Source organism: Chaetodon auriga, chromosome 18 (assembly GCF_051107435.1).
Source record: "Chaetodon auriga isolate fChaAug3 chromosome 18, fChaAug3.hap1, whole genome shotgun sequence".
In the NCBI taxonomy this organism is placed as follows: domain Eukaryota; kingdom Metazoa; phylum Chordata; class Actinopteri; order Chaetodontiformes; family Chaetodontidae; genus Chaetodon; species Chaetodon auriga.
This window is the reverse complement of record NC_135091.1, coordinates 16,104,310-16,122,452: the sequence shown is the minus strand read 5'-3', so window position 1 is coordinate 16,122,452 and position 18,143 is coordinate 16,104,310. Positions and strand designations below refer to the sequence as shown.

The 18,143-nt window shown below is 42.0% G+C and overlaps 1 protein-coding gene across 1 annotated transcript; it reads left to right on the top strand.

The window, feature by feature from the left end:
• The first annotated feature begins 696 nt into the window (after window positions 1-696).
• On the top strand, window positions 697-17,710 carry sptlc2b (serine palmitoyltransferase, long chain base subunit 2b). The gene is made up of 12 exons (XM_076756420.1): window positions 697-989; window positions 3,932-4,126; window positions 4,223-4,377; window positions 5,233-5,381; window positions 5,980-6,104; window positions 7,485-7,578; window positions 8,055-8,160; window positions 9,303-9,522; window positions 9,839-9,965; window positions 13,210-13,345; window positions 13,663-13,792; window positions 15,233-17,710. The coding sequence occupies exons 1-12, from the start codon at window positions 846-848 to the stop codon at window positions 15,344-15,346; spliced, it is 1,695 nt and encodes a 564-aa protein (XP_076612535.1). The 5' UTR covers window positions 697-845; the 3' UTR covers window positions 15,347-17,710.
• The last annotated feature ends 433 nt before the right edge of the window (window positions 17,711-18,143 follow it).

Genomic DNA, 18,143 nt, shown 5'->3' with positions numbered 1-18,143 from the left:
TTAGGACGTCCCACACTGAACAGAGGGTGACGCCTAGCAAAGAGTGAGAAGCATAACGAGAGCTCTCACACTATTCAAAGTTAGCACGCTACAAACTTAACGTACTCAGATTTTTACTGTTACTAGAAAAAAAAGTAATGTGTTTTATTGTTTCAGGAACACGTTTTTTTTTAACACTATATACTATATTTATTAGAAAATGTTAATAAATAATAATCATAATATAAGTCGTAAAAATGCAGATGCACCAAAAATACCATCTTTCACATCCCACAATATCTGGTGAAATATTTAAGAATTTCATTTTTTTTTTTTTTAGTTGTAGCATCCACACACAGAGTTGTTCTTATCAATTAGATTTTTCATATTTAATTATTGAGGTAATTGTTAGATCAAATATTATTTGACATAATTTCTGAAAAATTTTAGTCCCCTTAGTGGTGTACAACTGCCAGCAATAAACTGGTGCATAATTAGTAAATCTTTTATTCATTTGTTGGTGAAAAAAGAAGAAGTTAAACACATTGTGTTTTAAAATACAGCCATCAGCCTTTACAACATCCGCCATGTGTACCATGGACACGGTCCTATTAGCCTCAATGTGATCTGCAATTTATATCAGAGTTATGCACCACTTTGACATAGACGATCTTTGTACTGGCGTAACACCATTGGCCAATGAAACCACTCAGGGGCGTGGATTTCCGGCAGTCTCGTGCGGTCACAGTGCAGAGTGGGCGTTTAATCCGTATTCTTTCCCTGCTCATACATGACTTCACGATTAACGTTACACAAGTTGGGCAACTTCATACCGTGAAATTTCCAGTCATAGCCGGCCAGCAAAGATGACGGAGAGCTCCTCGAACAAGCTGCTAAATGGAGACGCCTGTCACCGCACACCAAATGGTAGAAAATCGAGTAAAAATGGCTTCGTGAAGAACCACTGCTTGTTTCAACAGCCACAGAAGTACCGTCGCCCCAGGGAGAAGGTAAGGCCCAACCGTCAACTGCTCGACAGGGGAGGGCTGTAAACAAGCACCGCTGTGTGCGATACTGTGTAATAGAATGATTTGATTTAAGACAACAACGTTAGCTCTCTCATGTGGTAGCATTTCTTTTTTTCCATGTTTCTATGACGACTGTACATTCTTGTTTGGAGTATGTTTTACTAACTGACACACGAGAAGTGTGTGCTGCGGCGTAATGACGGCAGCCTGACATCACCTCTCAAGTCAACGGTGTAACGTCAACATTAATGGAATTAACGCTATTTTTGCGTGGACGAAGTGTGTTCAGCATTACGTGTTAGCCCAGGGGTTTGTCCTAGTGCGACACATTTCAAGCTAGCTGTTGACAGGAGCTACCCGGAATTCAACTTCTGATGCTTCATTTGTAATCACGTTGCTTTCCAAATACTTCACATTATTAACATTGTGGTCTATTAAACGCAAAATTTACCGTGTAAACACTACTGTGTGCTTTGAAAGATTCGCGTACTTCTGCGTTTTTAACTTCTTGTTTAGTGGTACAAGCCACCTGATCAGGGAGGATTGTAGTGGTGACTCTTCTTGTAACCTTACACCCTGTTGTTTCTGTGTGTGTGTGTGGTTAAGTTAGACCGGTCTGTGTTTACACAGACTCTAGTATGAAGAGGACCAGGGCCCCGTTGTGTTATTACCAGAGAAGCTGTCTATCTGTCTCCAGGGAGAGGACAGCAGGCCTGCTCTCTACATGACACTTTAGCGGGAGAGGAATGTCTCAGGCTGTGAAGGGTGTGGTCCCTCCTAGGGTGGAATGAAAAGCACAGAAAACACAGTGTGTGTGTGTGTGTGTGTGTGTGTGTGTGTGTGTGTGTGTGTATGTGTGTGTCTGTGTGTGTGTGTAGGGGTGGAGGTGGGGTACACACACACACACACACACGCCTTTGTTTTTTGTTTTCAGTTGTTTGGGTTCATACTGGATGAAGTGAAATTTGAAAACTTCAGATTCTGGACTTGTGACAGCCTGAAGCTGCTGTTTCCAACATTCAGTGGATTAATACAATTGGGTCCAGATGCTATGGCTGCCATACCAGTTACATCCATATGCGTATAATGCTCCCATCCTGCTTCAAGTTAAAGCATAGCAGGTCATATCGCTGCTGATAATGCTATCAGGTATTTGTCTTATTCCCAGTTGAAAGGGGAAACAGGGAAAAGTAAAGTATTTGAGTCCACACATTTAAGGCAATGGCATTTTCACCATGGATGTTTTTTTTATATCTCTCAGAACTATGCCAGGTCAGGATGTTGATCATTTTTATTCAGTGATGTCAACTGATATTATGAACAGTGTATAGCAGTACATAAAGGTTAGTCATAATCAGGATTGCCATCATCACCAAAAAAGTGGCATCACAAAGTGGCAAGTAGTTCTGCTGGTTCTTGATAAGGCAGCTGAAGTTGGAGTTAGATGCACATAGACCTGTGTTTGCAAGAAGAACCAGGGTGTGTTAGAGCTCTGTGTTTCATGTGGCTGTGTCTTCTGTGTTCCTGAAATCAGCTGGTCGACATGTTCAATTCTCATCAGACAAATACAGTATGTAAGTCTCAGTCGCAGAGCAGTAATAAATGTCCTCCTGGGTGTGGGTCTGGGCCCGCAGCTGAAAAATTGATCTTTCCTCATTGAGCTAGCCATGATCCCTATAAGGAGAATATAGGAAAAAGGGCTGGGAGCAGGTGATCTCACTAACAGCTTTCAGCTGGGATCTAGTGTCAATAACAGCTCGTTAAAAATGAGCCCTGGGTTGAATAGGCAATTAGCGGGGAGAGGACGCTTTACTCTTTTAGGCCTGCTGTGAAACATACACCATGTGCAAGCTTCTCTTAATGTGTATACAATGTAATAAGATCATCATCTGTTGAGCTGCTGAGCAAGCATGTGAACGAGCAGATTTCCACAGAGATTGTTGGTTGGGTGCTGTTCCAGGGACAGTTGCTGTGCTATAAATGAGCGGCACAGGCCTACCTCTACCCAGCCCCTGTTTGTCCACAGGTATGAAAGATTAAAGGAATGTGACGTCCGTCAAACTGAATTTAGCTGCTGTGGTTGGTGTCTCAGGCTGGGATGTGAATGTGTTTTTGTGCTCACTGTTCATGGGTTTTGGCCCGCTAGTGTTTTTGAACTTTAGAGAAAGGGACCTGTTTGACTGGCTTTAAAGACACACAAAAACCACACACACACACACACACACACACACACACACACACACACACACACACACACAGTGCAGTGCTCTCCTGTTCCCTGCCTCAAAGGTATTTCTTGGAGAAGCATGACCGGTCACATGAGGTACGGTTGCTAAGCTGCGGGCCAGAGCCTGCAACAAGTGACCGCCCTCATTTGTTTAATGTCAGTTTAGTAGACAGCCAGTCCACAGTCCAGCTCGAAATCATGCTAGTTTTTTAAGTTTTTGCACAGCTCCTCCAATGCGTAACCGCATTTATATGGTACCATAATCCAAGATCAATATCGCTATTCATAAAACTCAGTGAATTAGAAAAGTGGATTGATGGCCACATTACTGCTCACTGGTCCATGGTGGCACAGGCACGTCTCCATGAATTAATGTGCTTTTTGTAACCTTTATTAGGTTTCGAACTCTCCTTCCAAGAAAAACACAGTTTTAACATAACGGCCCTGCTGTCGTCTAGCGTGTGCCCACCTTATACTGCATGGGCCTGGTCTGCTTTCTATCACAATTTATTGGGCTGCCTGGTGTGGCAGACTTGAAGCTTAGATAAACCATTACATTTTAAAGGAGAAACCAGCAGGATTTTTTTCAACATAAATAAATATTCCGCTAAAAGCTTTGCAAACTTCTTGATTTCAGCTGTAACTGTAACTTGAGGAGACTTGGAATTAAACATTCTTTCACTTCATTTTCCTCTAGAACCAAAATGTCCCACACAACTCCAGCCTGTACAAGAAGCCCTTTTTGGAATCATTTGAGGAGACTCCTCTACTGGTGGCCGTGCTCACCTACATGGGCTATGGCATCCTCACCATCTTTGGCTACCTCCGAGACTTCCTTCGCCAGTGGAACATCGAGAAGTGCCACGTGGCTCGGGAGAGAGAGGAGCAGAAGGTAAAGTAGTATTTACATTAGACTACTTTGAATGCAAAGGCTGGTTAAAAAAAAAATGAATGTGAAGCTATCACTCACTCCAAGACTTTCTTGCAGGATTTTGTCCCCCTCTATCAGGACTTTGAGAACTTTTACACCAGGAACTTGTACATGAGGATTCGAGACAACTGGAACCGACCCATCTGTAGCGTTCCTGGTGCTAAGATGGACCTGGTGGAGAGAGTTTCCCATGACTATAACTGGACCTTTGAGTAAGTTGCTCGTTTGTTGTTCCATGTGTACAGGATTAATTTAGAACCAAGGTGTTGTAAATAAGGGTCATTACTCCCCCTGAGGTGTGTGTTTCTGTGCCTCTGATTCTAAGCTTTACAGGAAGTTCATTGATTTGCACTTTCAGTCACTGAACTCGTGTCTCTGATAAAAAGAGTGACGAAAGTCATGATTCAGATGGCTATGTTGAAACTAGTATCTGTCACATGGCACTGAACAAAAACACAAGTAGCCCTAAACACACAGTACCGTCCAAATGATGAGGTAATATACATGCAATCTAGTACCAATACAAGCGAGACAGCACAAAATTGAAATAAATGGCATACAATTGATTTAATATTGTCCCATTACCTTCATTTTATTCCCTCTTGTTACCTCAAGAGAATTGAGAACGCATTAACTTGCTGATCTAAGAACTTATGTGATATTTTGAAACACAAATATACAGTAATATATACAAACATGTATATTGGTGTTAGCTGGACTAATGAATTCTGGCTTTTATGAAAAGGTTCAAACAAACGGGGAGAGTGCATTGATATCTCTGGAGACAAACTGCTGTGATAACAGTGAAGGTTGTGTCATATTATTCTATTTATCTCATTGGTATGTGCTGTAGAGTATGCACTGTGCTAGCTGAATTCCCTTGGGACAATAAACTATTGCATATTATCACAGTGCATGATAACTGGGGCAGTTAATGGATGACATTGAGCAGGAAATGGTTGCTGGGCAACCAGGGTTGACAGGCACGCACGTGGAAGATAAGTATTTGTATCAACCTGGAATCAGGGTACCAGTTCCGTGTCTCTGATGTTCTCTGACCCTCTCAGGCACACAGGCAAAGTGGTGAAGGACGTCATCAATATGGGCTCATACAACTACCTTGGCTTTGCCGAGAACACTGGGGCTTGTGCCGATGCTGCTATTGAGTCCACACAAAAGTATGGAGTTGGAGTGGGCAGCACGCGCTGTGAGATGGGTAAGGGTCAGAACAGGTTATTTTGGACGTGAGATGTGTTTTAAAAAAAAAAAAAAAAAAAGCTTTCATGATTTGTCATCATCTTAAGAGTGCGTCTGTTATAAAGACTGAGTTCATGATCAAATGGTACTTTAGCTGTGTTGTCTGGTGCTCCTTCAGCACACAGCAGAGGCCACAGGCTCAAGTGGTTTTGAAGGACTGACAGATTGAGTTTGAAATATAGTGATACACTGTGAAAGCTTTGAAGCTAAAGTCCTTTTCTGTTCAGTACATTCCTTGCCACAGCCTCCTTTTGACCTGGACAAGTAGAGTACATTTCATTCCTCAGAAAACATTTGCAAAGCTGATTTAAAAGAAAAAAAAAACAGCCTGCCTTTAGTGGCGCATTGCAGCACATCTTGGCTTGTTACTGCCACCTGTTGATCAGTGGAATAGTGTGACAACATTGGCAAGACTGTGCATCACATCACCTGCTTGCATGTCTTCGTGCAGGCATAAGAAATAACTGTGACTTACACATTTCTCTCATAAGGCAACTCTGCAAGCTCAAGTACACTGATGGGAGGTTGTAGTTAAACTGAGATTATGTCACTTCCAGGGAACTTGGACATCCACGAGGAGCTGGAGCAGATGGTTGCCAGGTTCCTCGGTGTTGAGTCATCCATGGCTTTTGGCATGGGCTTCGCAACCAACTCCATGAACATTCCTGCTCTCACCGGGAAGGTATGGAATTTCCTTCACTTCCTTGTTTCTCTACAACATCCCACTCTTCTTGGTTTGATTGCGTTCATTCTTTTGCCTGTGCTTTTATAGTTACACTGGTCCCTGTACCCATACTGGATGGGTATGTGAGTGCCATTGACAGTGCTACTGTTCAGGAAAAACACTGTTTCCTGTGTGAGCCAAGCTTGAAGAGTTCAGACTGTTCCACAACACAGTAGTTTCCGGCAAAAGCTTTCAAAACATTCTGAGTGCAGGGGGCTGCAGATTGATAAGTCCCAGCCACTGCTGTTCTAACCCCAACAAATCATACATACCAGGTCTTGCTTGCGTCATTACTTGCTCTTTTCTTCCTCAGCCAATATCACTTGAACAGGAAGTAGAAATGTGAGCTGACATTGTATGTACGTCGTGACTGGCAGACCACATTTCCTGACAACCACAGGAGTGAAAAGCAGACATGTGGTGAACGAACAGGGAGAGAAACTCTGAGCACAATAGTAAAGATTTGAGTCACTGCCCTTGTCACAAGGGTTCGTCAATTCTTAACTCTGCCTGTAACTTTTCTGCTAGCTGACATTGTTATGTCATGGTATGTGTGTTGTGTAACAAGCCCATTTATTCATTGACCAGAGCAAATGGTGTGACCTGTCTGAATGCTTGGGTGGGTTGACTTTGAGAGGTGGATGAGGTGTCAGCAATAGTTCAGTTAAGAAGTTAATATTCCCATCCTGGAAATCCGTTTGACTGGTTATGATCCGTGCACGTGGATATCAAACTCTTTGTGTGAGAAGCTTATACTCTGATTAAGCAAAATCTTGCTTATTATTCAGCAGGTTTTTAGAGTTTTTAATAACATAAGTTTTGATTTATTGTTCACACTTCACACAATGTCATGGATCCATTTTAGTTCTAATAGAAAACAGTCACACATTTAATTTGGGAGCATCATTTTAATTTATTAAAAGTAATAATTAAGTAGTATTTGTCAAGCAAAAAGGAACAGGGCACTTGTATGACATTTTCCTACTTTTCAGAGGGCAGAAACCATATATGAACGTCAGTGTGTTAGTATTTTATTCAATGCAACAGGCATACACAGTCATAAAGCAGTACAGGTTCATGTGAAGAGCTTAACTCGAGCCAGTCTGGATCGTTGGTCATACAAAGTCTGTATGTTCCAGAGACTCTTGGTACGTCTTCCTCAAAGAGGATGGAATCTGAGTTGGGGCTACAAAGTCGCTGCTCAACTCTAATAACTCCAGCCTGTGAAATCCTGCTGGCTCAGGGTTCCAGAAACTGGCTTCACCAGCTCAGAAAATCAAAAGTCTGCAACATTAGTTTATAAAGAATCTCTTTTTTTCTTCTTTCTTCTTGTTTCAGGGTTGTCTTATTCTGAGTGACGAGCTGAATCACGCATCGCTGGTGCTGGGCGCCCGTCTGTCTGGCTCCACAATTCGGGTCTTCAAACACAACAGTGGGTGACCTTTAATAATGAGCGCTTTACCCAAGAACAGTTAGATAGAGTTTTGTCTGAAGAGCACGCCCAAGGGATGCAGTAACACAGAACACATTGGATTAAAGTGGCTAAAATGGGTCTTTTAACACTGTGAAACAGGAATTGGCTATAAACAGCTTTACCTAACAGGAGAGCAAATACATTTAACATAAGTGTGAGTTACAGCAGGTTACTTCACTCAATGCAAATTCATCTTGATGACACGTCTTCACTTACTTCTTAATTCTCTTATTTACTATGTTGAATCACACAGTATTGGGTGTGGTATGGCTCCTGACCTACACCAAGCAGGCTGACTCACAATGCTTCAAAATGCTTCAAAGTGTTGGGATCATTAAATATTGACACTCATCCATTAATTAAAGAAAGCTCTCATGTTACTTTAGGGGAGTTAAATCTATCTGTGGACAGCAAGTCTTTTCTCTGTGTTCCAGACATGCAAAGCCTGGAGAAGCTGCTCAGAGACGCTATCGTACATGGGCAGCCGAGAACCCACCGACCCTGGAAGAAAATTCTCATTGTGGTGGAGGGCATATACAGGTAAGCACAGTAACCCCTGCTGCTCTCTCACACATACAGTACACTTACACACACAAGCACATAGGCTACAATTGCTGAAGCAAGACAGTTAAGCTAATTACGTTTCTATTTCTTCTGTTTTGTTATTATTTCACTTGAAATACTTTATACTGTTATACTGCGGTATCACATTACTCTCTACAGTCAGTTACTTGACACCCACAGTTTTGTGCGTGAGGACTCATTAACTGATTTTGCTTGACTAGTAGTGTGTTTGTACATTTGAGAAAAAGTTTGATAACACTTACAATCATATATTAGTGTGTAGTATTTCAGTATATTCTTCTGTGGCATTGCTATTGGTGATGTGTATGCAAAGGTATTGATTTACTAAGTCTGCCATAGGTCCCAAAGGTTCTTTTTATGATATGACCATGTCTCCATCGTCACTGTTGCAGCAAACTCATTTGTAGTAAAAAGATGAAGCACTTTAATAAGATAAGTGAAGCAGTGTCTCAGCAGATTAGAGTTCAATGCAGGAACATTTCTCCGTTTAACTACTTCCCAAATATACTGACCCAAGGCTTTTTTTTTTTTTTTTTTTTGATGGGACAAAGTGTGAATACCCGTTTCGCAATTTCTCATTCAAATAGTTTTTTTCACCACAATGGCAACACTCCCTTATATCATTTTGTTTAAATATAGAGAATAATGGCAATGTTGGAGTGTACCCCCTCTTCCTGAGGCATTATGTATGCCTTGTTCTTTGAAGTGTACTTACCATAAAGGCAGTCAATCCTGCTGATCAATATAGTTCCCAGAGCAAATGCCTTCCATGCTCAATGTTCCGTACTAATGCAATGTTAATGGAGTTTCATTTCCACAGGGATTTTCAAAGTAAATGCTTCAGCTGCTACAAAGCCTACACAGACATTAACACCTACACACACGACAAAACAAAGGTTTGGCTGTTGTCTAAAGGGGCAATATGTGCCCTCAATTACACAGCAGCTTTCTGATGTTACTGTATTTCTCATAAAAGAGCTTTTGCCAGATTATTGATTTTTGAACATTAAAACTCATCACATCCAAATGAACTGTATATTTCTGAGTATGTCATTACTGTAGAAGAAGATTTTTCACATCATTTTCTCATCCTGAAGTATGGAGGGGTCCGTCGTGCGTCTGCCTGAGGTCATCGCTCTGAAGAAGCGCTACAAGGCGTATCTGTACCTGGATGAGGCTCACAGTATCGGGGCCCTGGGACCTAACGGCAGAGGAGTGGTGGACTACTTTGGCCTGGATCCCAAAGATGTTGACATCATGATGGGAACATTCACCAAGAGCTTCGGTGCTGCTGGAGGATACATTGGAGGCAAAAAGGTGTGTGAATTCTTGCACAGGTAAAACAAAGGCTGTGAGGTCAGACGGTGGAATATGAAGCCTTCTCGGTTCTAAGGGAGATGATGAAGAAAACTGATTACAGTAGCGGGAACCCTTAGTCATCCTCTTTAGGGACCTTTGCAATTTCCTGATTGCTGGGACTCAGCATGTTGTGTGTCATTCTGTGTTGGTATTGGTCAACACAGTTTACCAGCTTCCTGTTTTTCTGAACAGGATTCAGTCCAAGCTTTCGTTTTCAGTCAGAATAGAGTTGCTATGTAAAATAAAAACAACTTTAATGTTATTTCTCTGTCAGGAACTGATCGACTACCTGCGATGCCACTCTCACAGCGCCCTGTACGCCACCTCCATGTCCCCTCCTGTGGCCCAGCAGATAATCACCTCTATGAAGATCATCATGGGAGAGGATGGGACCACACTGGGTGGGTGCCAGAAAATGACACTAATCTCTTAAAGTGCATCTCTGCATTGGCAGCAGCATTGTGTAATGAGAGGGGACTCGTTAAAAAGGCACCTCAGTATATGGTCTCACCTTTGTCTGGACAAGAAACGTTGAACAAGTAGAAACATAAATTTGATATTTGGCTTGGTCAAATGTGAAACTTACAAGCCAAATTGAAGCTAAGGGCACATGTTTAGTATGTGGGCTGAAGAAGCTCTTCTTGGTGAGCTTTGCTTGCCAGTGTTTTTCGTTGCAGCTCCTGCAATTGTCCACAATTTCAAGGTCGCTCGTGTTTTTCAGTTTGAGATTGTACTGTTACAGTAGTGGTTGTGTTTGGCATGACTGTCCATCAGTGACCACAAGATGGCAGTATAAGCCTGTGGCTCAGTCTTCATTCGTTCCTGCAAACCCGAGGTCTGGAGCAGATGACTGGTTGACAGAAATCCAGTTTCAGTCAATTTGCATGAGCTTTACCACTTTTTGTACTTTGGCTTCTTCCTGCTGATCGTGCTTGTTGGAAATGTTTAATTCCCAGTCAAGTGATGAAGGTTACAACATATGACCAACTGGCAATTATTTACCAGTAAATAAAGGTTATATAGCCTTATCAAACTGTATGGCATGAGTAAACCCATTCCAGACACAGTGTAAACGCCACAAAGGTGCATGCCCTTCACACGTCTCTTTTCACACCATGTCACTTGCAAGGACAAAATTGGATAGCAGTAATAATACTTGAGAATGTCACATGATCTTATTTTTCAAGATGAGTGACAGTGGAAGGGTCCTTTCTGAGTAGAACTGTATCACTTAAGCAAAATGTTGGTTATTTTTTTATATTTTGACATGGTTACTTCACCTTCTGAGAAACACTTGTAAGCTGAAGAGTTGCTCTTAAATGTTACAGGTGATTTCTTTTCTTTTTTTTTTATTCACTACCCAGTCTGACTGAACTTGCAGTTTGATTTCCTCTTCTTTTCTTTATCTTTCTGGATGTGCATTTTTAAAAACTGATATGTGGACAGTTGCCTTCCTCTTCTGATTCACCCTGGGCTGACGGAAGGTCTTGGAGTGGTGGTATGCTCACACTTTCCCTTTATGGCTTTCAGATGTGTGTTTCTTTGTGTATGTGTGCTTCTTTGCCTTCACGCTGGGTACAAAGCAGCATGGTGCTTAGGGCCAGAGATCTGTGCAGATCAAACTCTGCTGGACTCATCTCCTACACACACAAACAGATCACTAAGTCTTGTTTTTCTTGCAGGGCAGCACCCTTTTACTCTTTACGGGGCTTGATTGATGTGGCCTCCCTTAAAATGCTGATATAAGATCAGGTTACCTTGCTCCTCAGTTGTTCAATCATATGGGAATAAATACCTGGAGCAGCCTTTATGGTGTGACTGTTGCACAATGTCAACGACTCTTTCTCCAAGCCATTCCGGAGAAGAGGAGGCCAGATTGGCTGACCTTACAACACATCCCACTTTTCCTTGTAGAAGACTAACAATGACAGTCTGATTGGTTGCAGCCCTGTCACTGTTTGAAATTCAGGCCTTTGAAGATTCAGACACTGACACAAAGTCAAAGTGACAGTTGAGCTGCCTGCTAACAGTTTGTTGCTGCGTTCAAGTTGCTCAGGGCGGCTGCTCATGGTTCCCGGCATAGGCCTGCATCAAAATGGGCATTTGTTGTTTGAAGCTTACATCAATCAAATATGTGGATGGGAAATAAGGACACAAGACCGGCAAAGCTTTCTTCAATATGAAAAGAATGCTAAAGCGCTTGAAAAGCAAAATGTCTGAATATCATATGCCACTGTTTTTTTTTATATCACTCAGTGCTGAGAATAGTTTTGGATTCCTTGACTGTGGAAAAAAAAATGTCTGGATAAATATAATGTCAGACTTTGTTGTGTCTCAGGGTACTTTGAAGCCGTGGTGTTTCTGCTCTGTTTTTCAGCACAGCCAGGCAGATGTGTGTTGCTGTTGGCGCTTTGTGCCATATGGTTATTTGTTTGGTTAAGATGCTATCTCTGGAGGCTCAGCCTGAGGATTCAGTGAGTGAATCCACAATGTGCATAAGACTGACACGTGAGGATTGATGCGTGTTCATTTTCAGCCCCTTGACCTCAACTTGAAAGAATCCCGGTTGCCTTCAAAGGCAAGTGGTGTAGTGCTGTCCAAAATAAGTGTAAGACATGAGAAAAAACGTGGAGTTTGGTGATTTAGTGATGAGTTTTACTCATCCTATTGATTTTGTTTTGGCTGACGTGTTTTCGTTTCTGCAGCAGACTAACTCGGGCTTGTGCTGTTAGATGATATTCATGCTCTGCATTTCAAATACCATGCACTTCTACTGTTATCCACTATTGATGATATCTGCATTCCTCTGTTTCCTTCGCTTGGCCTCTGAACAGGAGCTGATAATACAGTTCCATGAGGCATACAAGCATAAATAGTAACTCAAACATAGTGTTTTGGACCTGCACACCCCCACAGGTGTTTTTACTTATTCTGGCTGATCAGACCTCTGCGCAGGTTGCCTGGAACTGTGTGTGTGATTGCCAAACTTCATGTACTAATAGAAATGATAGGTGCAACACGAGAATGAGGAAAATACCAATCCAGAACAGTTTATGTGTGCACACACAGATGATGAGAAATGGTCTTACGAGGGAAAAAGAAAAATAAGACCACTGTGTAGGATTTAGTGGCATCTAGCTGTGAGGTTGCAGAAATGTCTGAATCAATTGAATCCCCCTCCGCCCAACCTCCTTTTCCAAGCATGTAGAAGAACCTATGGTGGCTGCAAAACCCTGTTTGCACCAGACATTAACATGTGTCTTGGGTAATCTGATCACAAGCTGAGAGCCAAGACACATCACCATTCACACCTGTCTATGTGTCTGTGTCTATGATGCGTCTCCAAGGTGTCCAGCTGACCAGTTGTGTTCAGGTTTTGTTACTGCCTGTGTCACTTCTGCTAAACAGTCAAAGGGTATATATGTAAGGTATGTTCCTGTTACATCCTTGCTGGGGACAAACCATCATTCATAGTGTTGAGCTCCTGGTAACGTAAGGCAGGCCCATCACCTAAAAACCTATCAAGTATAAGTAGTAATATAACTGACGTCCATCCAAGTTTGCTTTGGGTAACAGAAATAAGCTTCGTAGCAGACTCATGGCCACATCATGAGAAATATCCCTTTGTGTATCTGCCCTTTCCAGGTGCTGATCGCCTCAGACAGCTATCAGAGAACACCAACTACTTCCGCAAGAGACTCCGGGACATGGGCTTCATCATCTATGGCAACGACGACTCGCCCGTAGTACCCATGATGCTCTACATGCCTGCCAAAATTGGGTGTGTGACTGGTCCATTTCATATTATTTGATATTTTCAGTGCTTGGAACATCAAGAATGATAAAGATGGCTAATTGGAAGAATCTCCCAAATGATTTCACATTTGGAAAAGACAGAAAGAGTCTAGTTTGAGTTTTCTCACTGTTCTTCCTTCTCCAAATAGAATCTGACTTGGTGTGCGGAAAGTAGTTTATGATTTCAGTTTCACACATTAAAGAGAACACCATCTAAGATGTGGTGCTGGTGGTGGAGAGATCAAATCAGCAGTTAGATTTGCCAAATGTTGCCCTGTGTCTAATGTTGCTGTTGCTTTTCAGGGCATTTGGCCGGGAAATGTTAAAGAGGAACATCGGCACAGTGGTCGTCGGCTTCCCAGCAACACCCATCATTGAGTCGAGGGCGCGTTTCTGTGTTTCGGCCGCCCATACCAGAGAGATGCTCGACACAGTAAGTCACCCGATAAGGCCAATCACCGACGGAAGTGCAAAAAGAACGATGTGTCGATATTATCTTTTTTCATATCAATAATGAAAAAATCCAGGTTCAAATTGGATTCTGAAAATGGAATTTCCAGCAGAGACACCCCATAGGTTTACACTTTTATTTTTCATCACCACAAGGGACGCAGTCGGCAGTTCCTTTACATTTTATTTCCATTTATTTCCTCTTCACTCTCTTACGACAGAAGACGTTCCCAGATGTCTTGCCATAAAAGGACTCGAAAATGATGTTGGCAGTTTCCACTTGCAGTGGGAACAAACAACTTGAGAATCAGCATGGAAATCACTTTAAAATGATCATCGGCTTTAAATAATCTGGGTATTTTGGGCAAAACGTTAGCACAAACTGAAAGTATGTCTGTAGGAATATTTGCATTTGCTCTGCTGTCATCACTTATATGCATCAATATAGAAAGAGCAAGACTAGTTTCTTGGACAATCTGGATTTTGTTACATAGAGCTGCCATTTGGTCTTTATTTATTATCCAAGATGTGAGGACAAAGACATCTGATCTCAGCTCAGTCTGTCTTCTTCACCAGCGGGTCCAGTTCAAGGAATGTTGTAACAGGACAGGACTTACATTGCTGAAGACTTAATTTTATCCTATACATGATATAAGACTTTATTTGGATTCAAGGGTGATCATGAATCCTCACCCTTGGCAGGCTTTTCACAACTTGTGTGTGTGTGTGTGTGTGTGTGTGTGTGTGTGTGTGTGTGTGTGTGTGTGTGTGTGTGTGTCTGCAGACTCATGGGGTGAGTGAGCTTAATAAAGACTCCTGGTATGTCCTTTATTATAAAGAAACTTGGAAGACCAAAGTTGTCTCCGAGTATTACAGTGTGGCTCAGACAGAGACTTTAATTTGAGCTGCTCTGTCTCTCCAAAGACACTTCATTCATCTTACTGAGGAGCATGTCAACACCGTTTGTAATAGTCCATTTAAAGGGCATCAGCCTGCCTTTGTAGAGCACTTCGACGAGCCGCTTTTTCCGTCTTTGGAAAAGCCAGCCCTCGCTATTTCTCAAACCATGGAATCAGAAGAAAGGTCAGGAGGAAGGTAAATTGTTTCCAGGTGCCCTGCAGTGTTGCAATGCTGATACAGTCTCTTGTGGAAAGAAGTGGAGGAGTTTCTGTTCAGTTGTGGTTTATGCAGGGAGCCTTCTGTCATGTTTAATGCTTGAAAATCCAAATGTGATTAAACCTTATCACTTCATTTATCACCTACAAAGCGATCCTCTTTCAGGCTGTGCTGTGTGTATAGTACTGAGGGGCTTTTTCTTTACTGTCTGGCTCGCCCGTCCGGGTGTCTTCACGTAATTGTGATTGACATAAATATTATCTTTTGGATTCAGATTAATAGCATTCTTCCTGTTGTTTTTTGCCAGGCTTTGGGGGCCATCAGTGAAGTGGGCGACCTGCTGCAGCTGAAATACTCCAGACGTGAACAGCCTCTTCCCTCACTTGGGTGGATGGCCGAGGAGAGCCTGCTTCAGGACTGAGCCACTATCATCCAGCCCTCCCCCCAGCTCAACTATCCCTCCTTTACTTTGCCTTTTCACATCTGATATCCCTCTTTTTTGTGTCCCTCATTTTCCTCTGAGCCAGTCTCTGTCTCCCACTTTGCCATACCTCACATCAGACTCCCGCGGACTCCCCAGAACCAAAGTCCTTCACAGGTCCACCCGGTTTTGAAACCCGCAGACTAGCATTGTTCATTAGCCTGTGTGCAGTCTGTGACCGGTCCAGCTGATTTCACCCACAGCAGGGGAGGGCCAACATCACCCTCATCCTTCTGTACGTGTCTGTTTTTACAAAGTGCATTCACGGCCTTTCAGTTTGTCCTAACTTATTGTGACTGCAGCGGTCTAACATAGAGTCTTATTCCTTTGTGCACATTGAATGTGTGTCTTATTTGTGCAATAATAACAACAATGTGGAGTTTCGCTGTAATTCAAACAACCTAGAGCAAAGTAGATCGATTTTTGCCACGAGTTCCTACTCGTGCACTCGGAGAAAAAGAAATCCGATCATAACCGTTGCTATGATGAACACAACAAAAAAATGATGTATGTAAATATTTTTGTCCTCATGTTGGTTATACTGCCTTAGGGTAGCATCCCGAACCTCAAAGAGAGATCCATTATTTCACAGGAGTAACATTAGCATGTTCACTCTCTATGTATTTATCTGATGGCTTTTTTTCTAATCACTTTTACTTGAAAAGAGATTATGGAATATTGGGTTTATTCCCTAACCAAAGGATATATATATATATATATATGTATAGATACAGTATGTTTTCTACAGTTTCTCAGAAAATGCAAAGCGAATGTTCCAAAAGAAAACATGTAACAGGGAAAGAATCCCAGGGAACAAGACCAAGACGGAATATTTTTTACTGCTTATTTTCTATAAATATTTTTCAGCCTTATTTACTGTTTACACCTGCACTCAAAAACTTGAGCCCAGCGTCTTTAGCATTTCTATAAGATAATGAGCTACACGTGTGGTTTTTTTTTTCACCCCCTTTGACCAACTCTTTGTCACCCAAGTGCGAGATGTGAATCAGCGTCGACACCCGTCTGTGAGCACGATGACACGCGGTAACTTTGATCTGTACGTATGACGATGCTGCTCCCACGCTCATCTGACATACAGACAGCTTTATTTATTTGAAATGTCTTTGTCGTCTCTCTATCTTATTTTTGTGAGAGAAAAAAAATGTAACTGTTATCTGAAAGGCAGCTCCAAATGTGTCTCAGTGGAAGGTGCGTATTTTAACTGACTACTTACAGGTCTTAACTTCAGTGCTAGCACTACTGACAGGCATTGTAAATGCACAGATGACGTAGTCACTGAAATTTGCAACATTTGCTTGGGTATGCTTCAAATGTCATTTTTATTTGCTGTCATAATTTATCATCTGTGGTCATCTTCTGGAATGACATTCCATTTAAATCTGCTTTCAGTGTCCAGTGTTTGTTTTGTTTGACTGTGTTTGTCTGACTTTTCTGTGTTAGGTCGCCCCAAACACGGCATACGTGTCATTGTCGAGTGTCCTGTTCGCGTGTGTGTTTGTGCTCTATCACTTGACTGATGAGAATTGGAGGCCATGTCAGTGTAGCCAGTCAGGAAGCTGGCCATTGTCTGGCATTGTGACCATTCCTATAAATGTTCATCAAAGTGATTAAACACAAGTTTAGAGATGCTTTTTTTTCATGTTTGTGGTATTTTAGCACAGCACAACTTTTTGGGGTCTCTTTTAACTGTACCTCTCCATCAGGCATTGTTGTCTTTGAGTGAGTCATTCCAATATTGTTGTTTTTGTTCACACAGAAATGGCTTGAATAACAACTCTGTGATGCATTTGCTTTTAATAAATCTAATATAAAAGGTGGAACTCGTGACTATGATCTGGAATTGCACTCTTCAGAAATGTGCCCTGACATAAAACACTTTCTTCTCGTCAGAGTTTCCTCTCAAGCTGTCTGCAGCGCCATGCAGTACGTTAAGTCTCTGCATTTCTGTCTATGGAGGCAAAAATGTAATTGCAAACAGCAACGTGACTGTTCCTCTCAGCCAGGTTTCCCTCGCTGAAACTGAGGAATTAAAGTCCAGAGATTACAAAAATGTTTGAGGTGCTTTGAGCTCTTTCATTTAATGTGATGTTTTCCAGCCTACCTACCACAAATACCTGTAGACTGACCTGCAGCGACCGTTGGAAACTTGCTTATCACTTGCTTTTGCCCTTGGAATTGTACTTGGGTTGAAGATAAACCACTTGGAGGAGTTTGTAAAGCCATGATGTTTGTCAACCATGCTGTTGGAAACCGTGCTGATTAAATCACTTTCTTTGTATCACGGTCTGGAGCGGGCTTGTGTTTATTTACAGCAGGCACACACAGACTGGAGTCACTACCTAAGAGCTCATGACAAACATGTTTGTAAGCCTTTTTGACTGATAAGTCACTGACATCCTGCCATTACACAGCATTCCACACCAGCCAGTCATTCACTTCTGTCTTAAAATGGTCTATTTGTGAAAGGGTGGGATGGTATAATGACTTGTTTCCAGAGATTTGAAAACAGCAAAAACAAGTCCAAAGAAAATTAAGTGATTTCAAAGATTGCAGGAACGAGGGAAATAAATTCGCAAGGCATTGGGGGAATATTTCACTTCAAAGTTTGGCATTCAGGTCTGACTATTTTATGAAATTCACTTCTCTCAGTGAGTGAATAAATGTCCACGGTCTGCGAATGTGCCTGTTGCAGGCTCCATGTAAACTAAACCTCGTA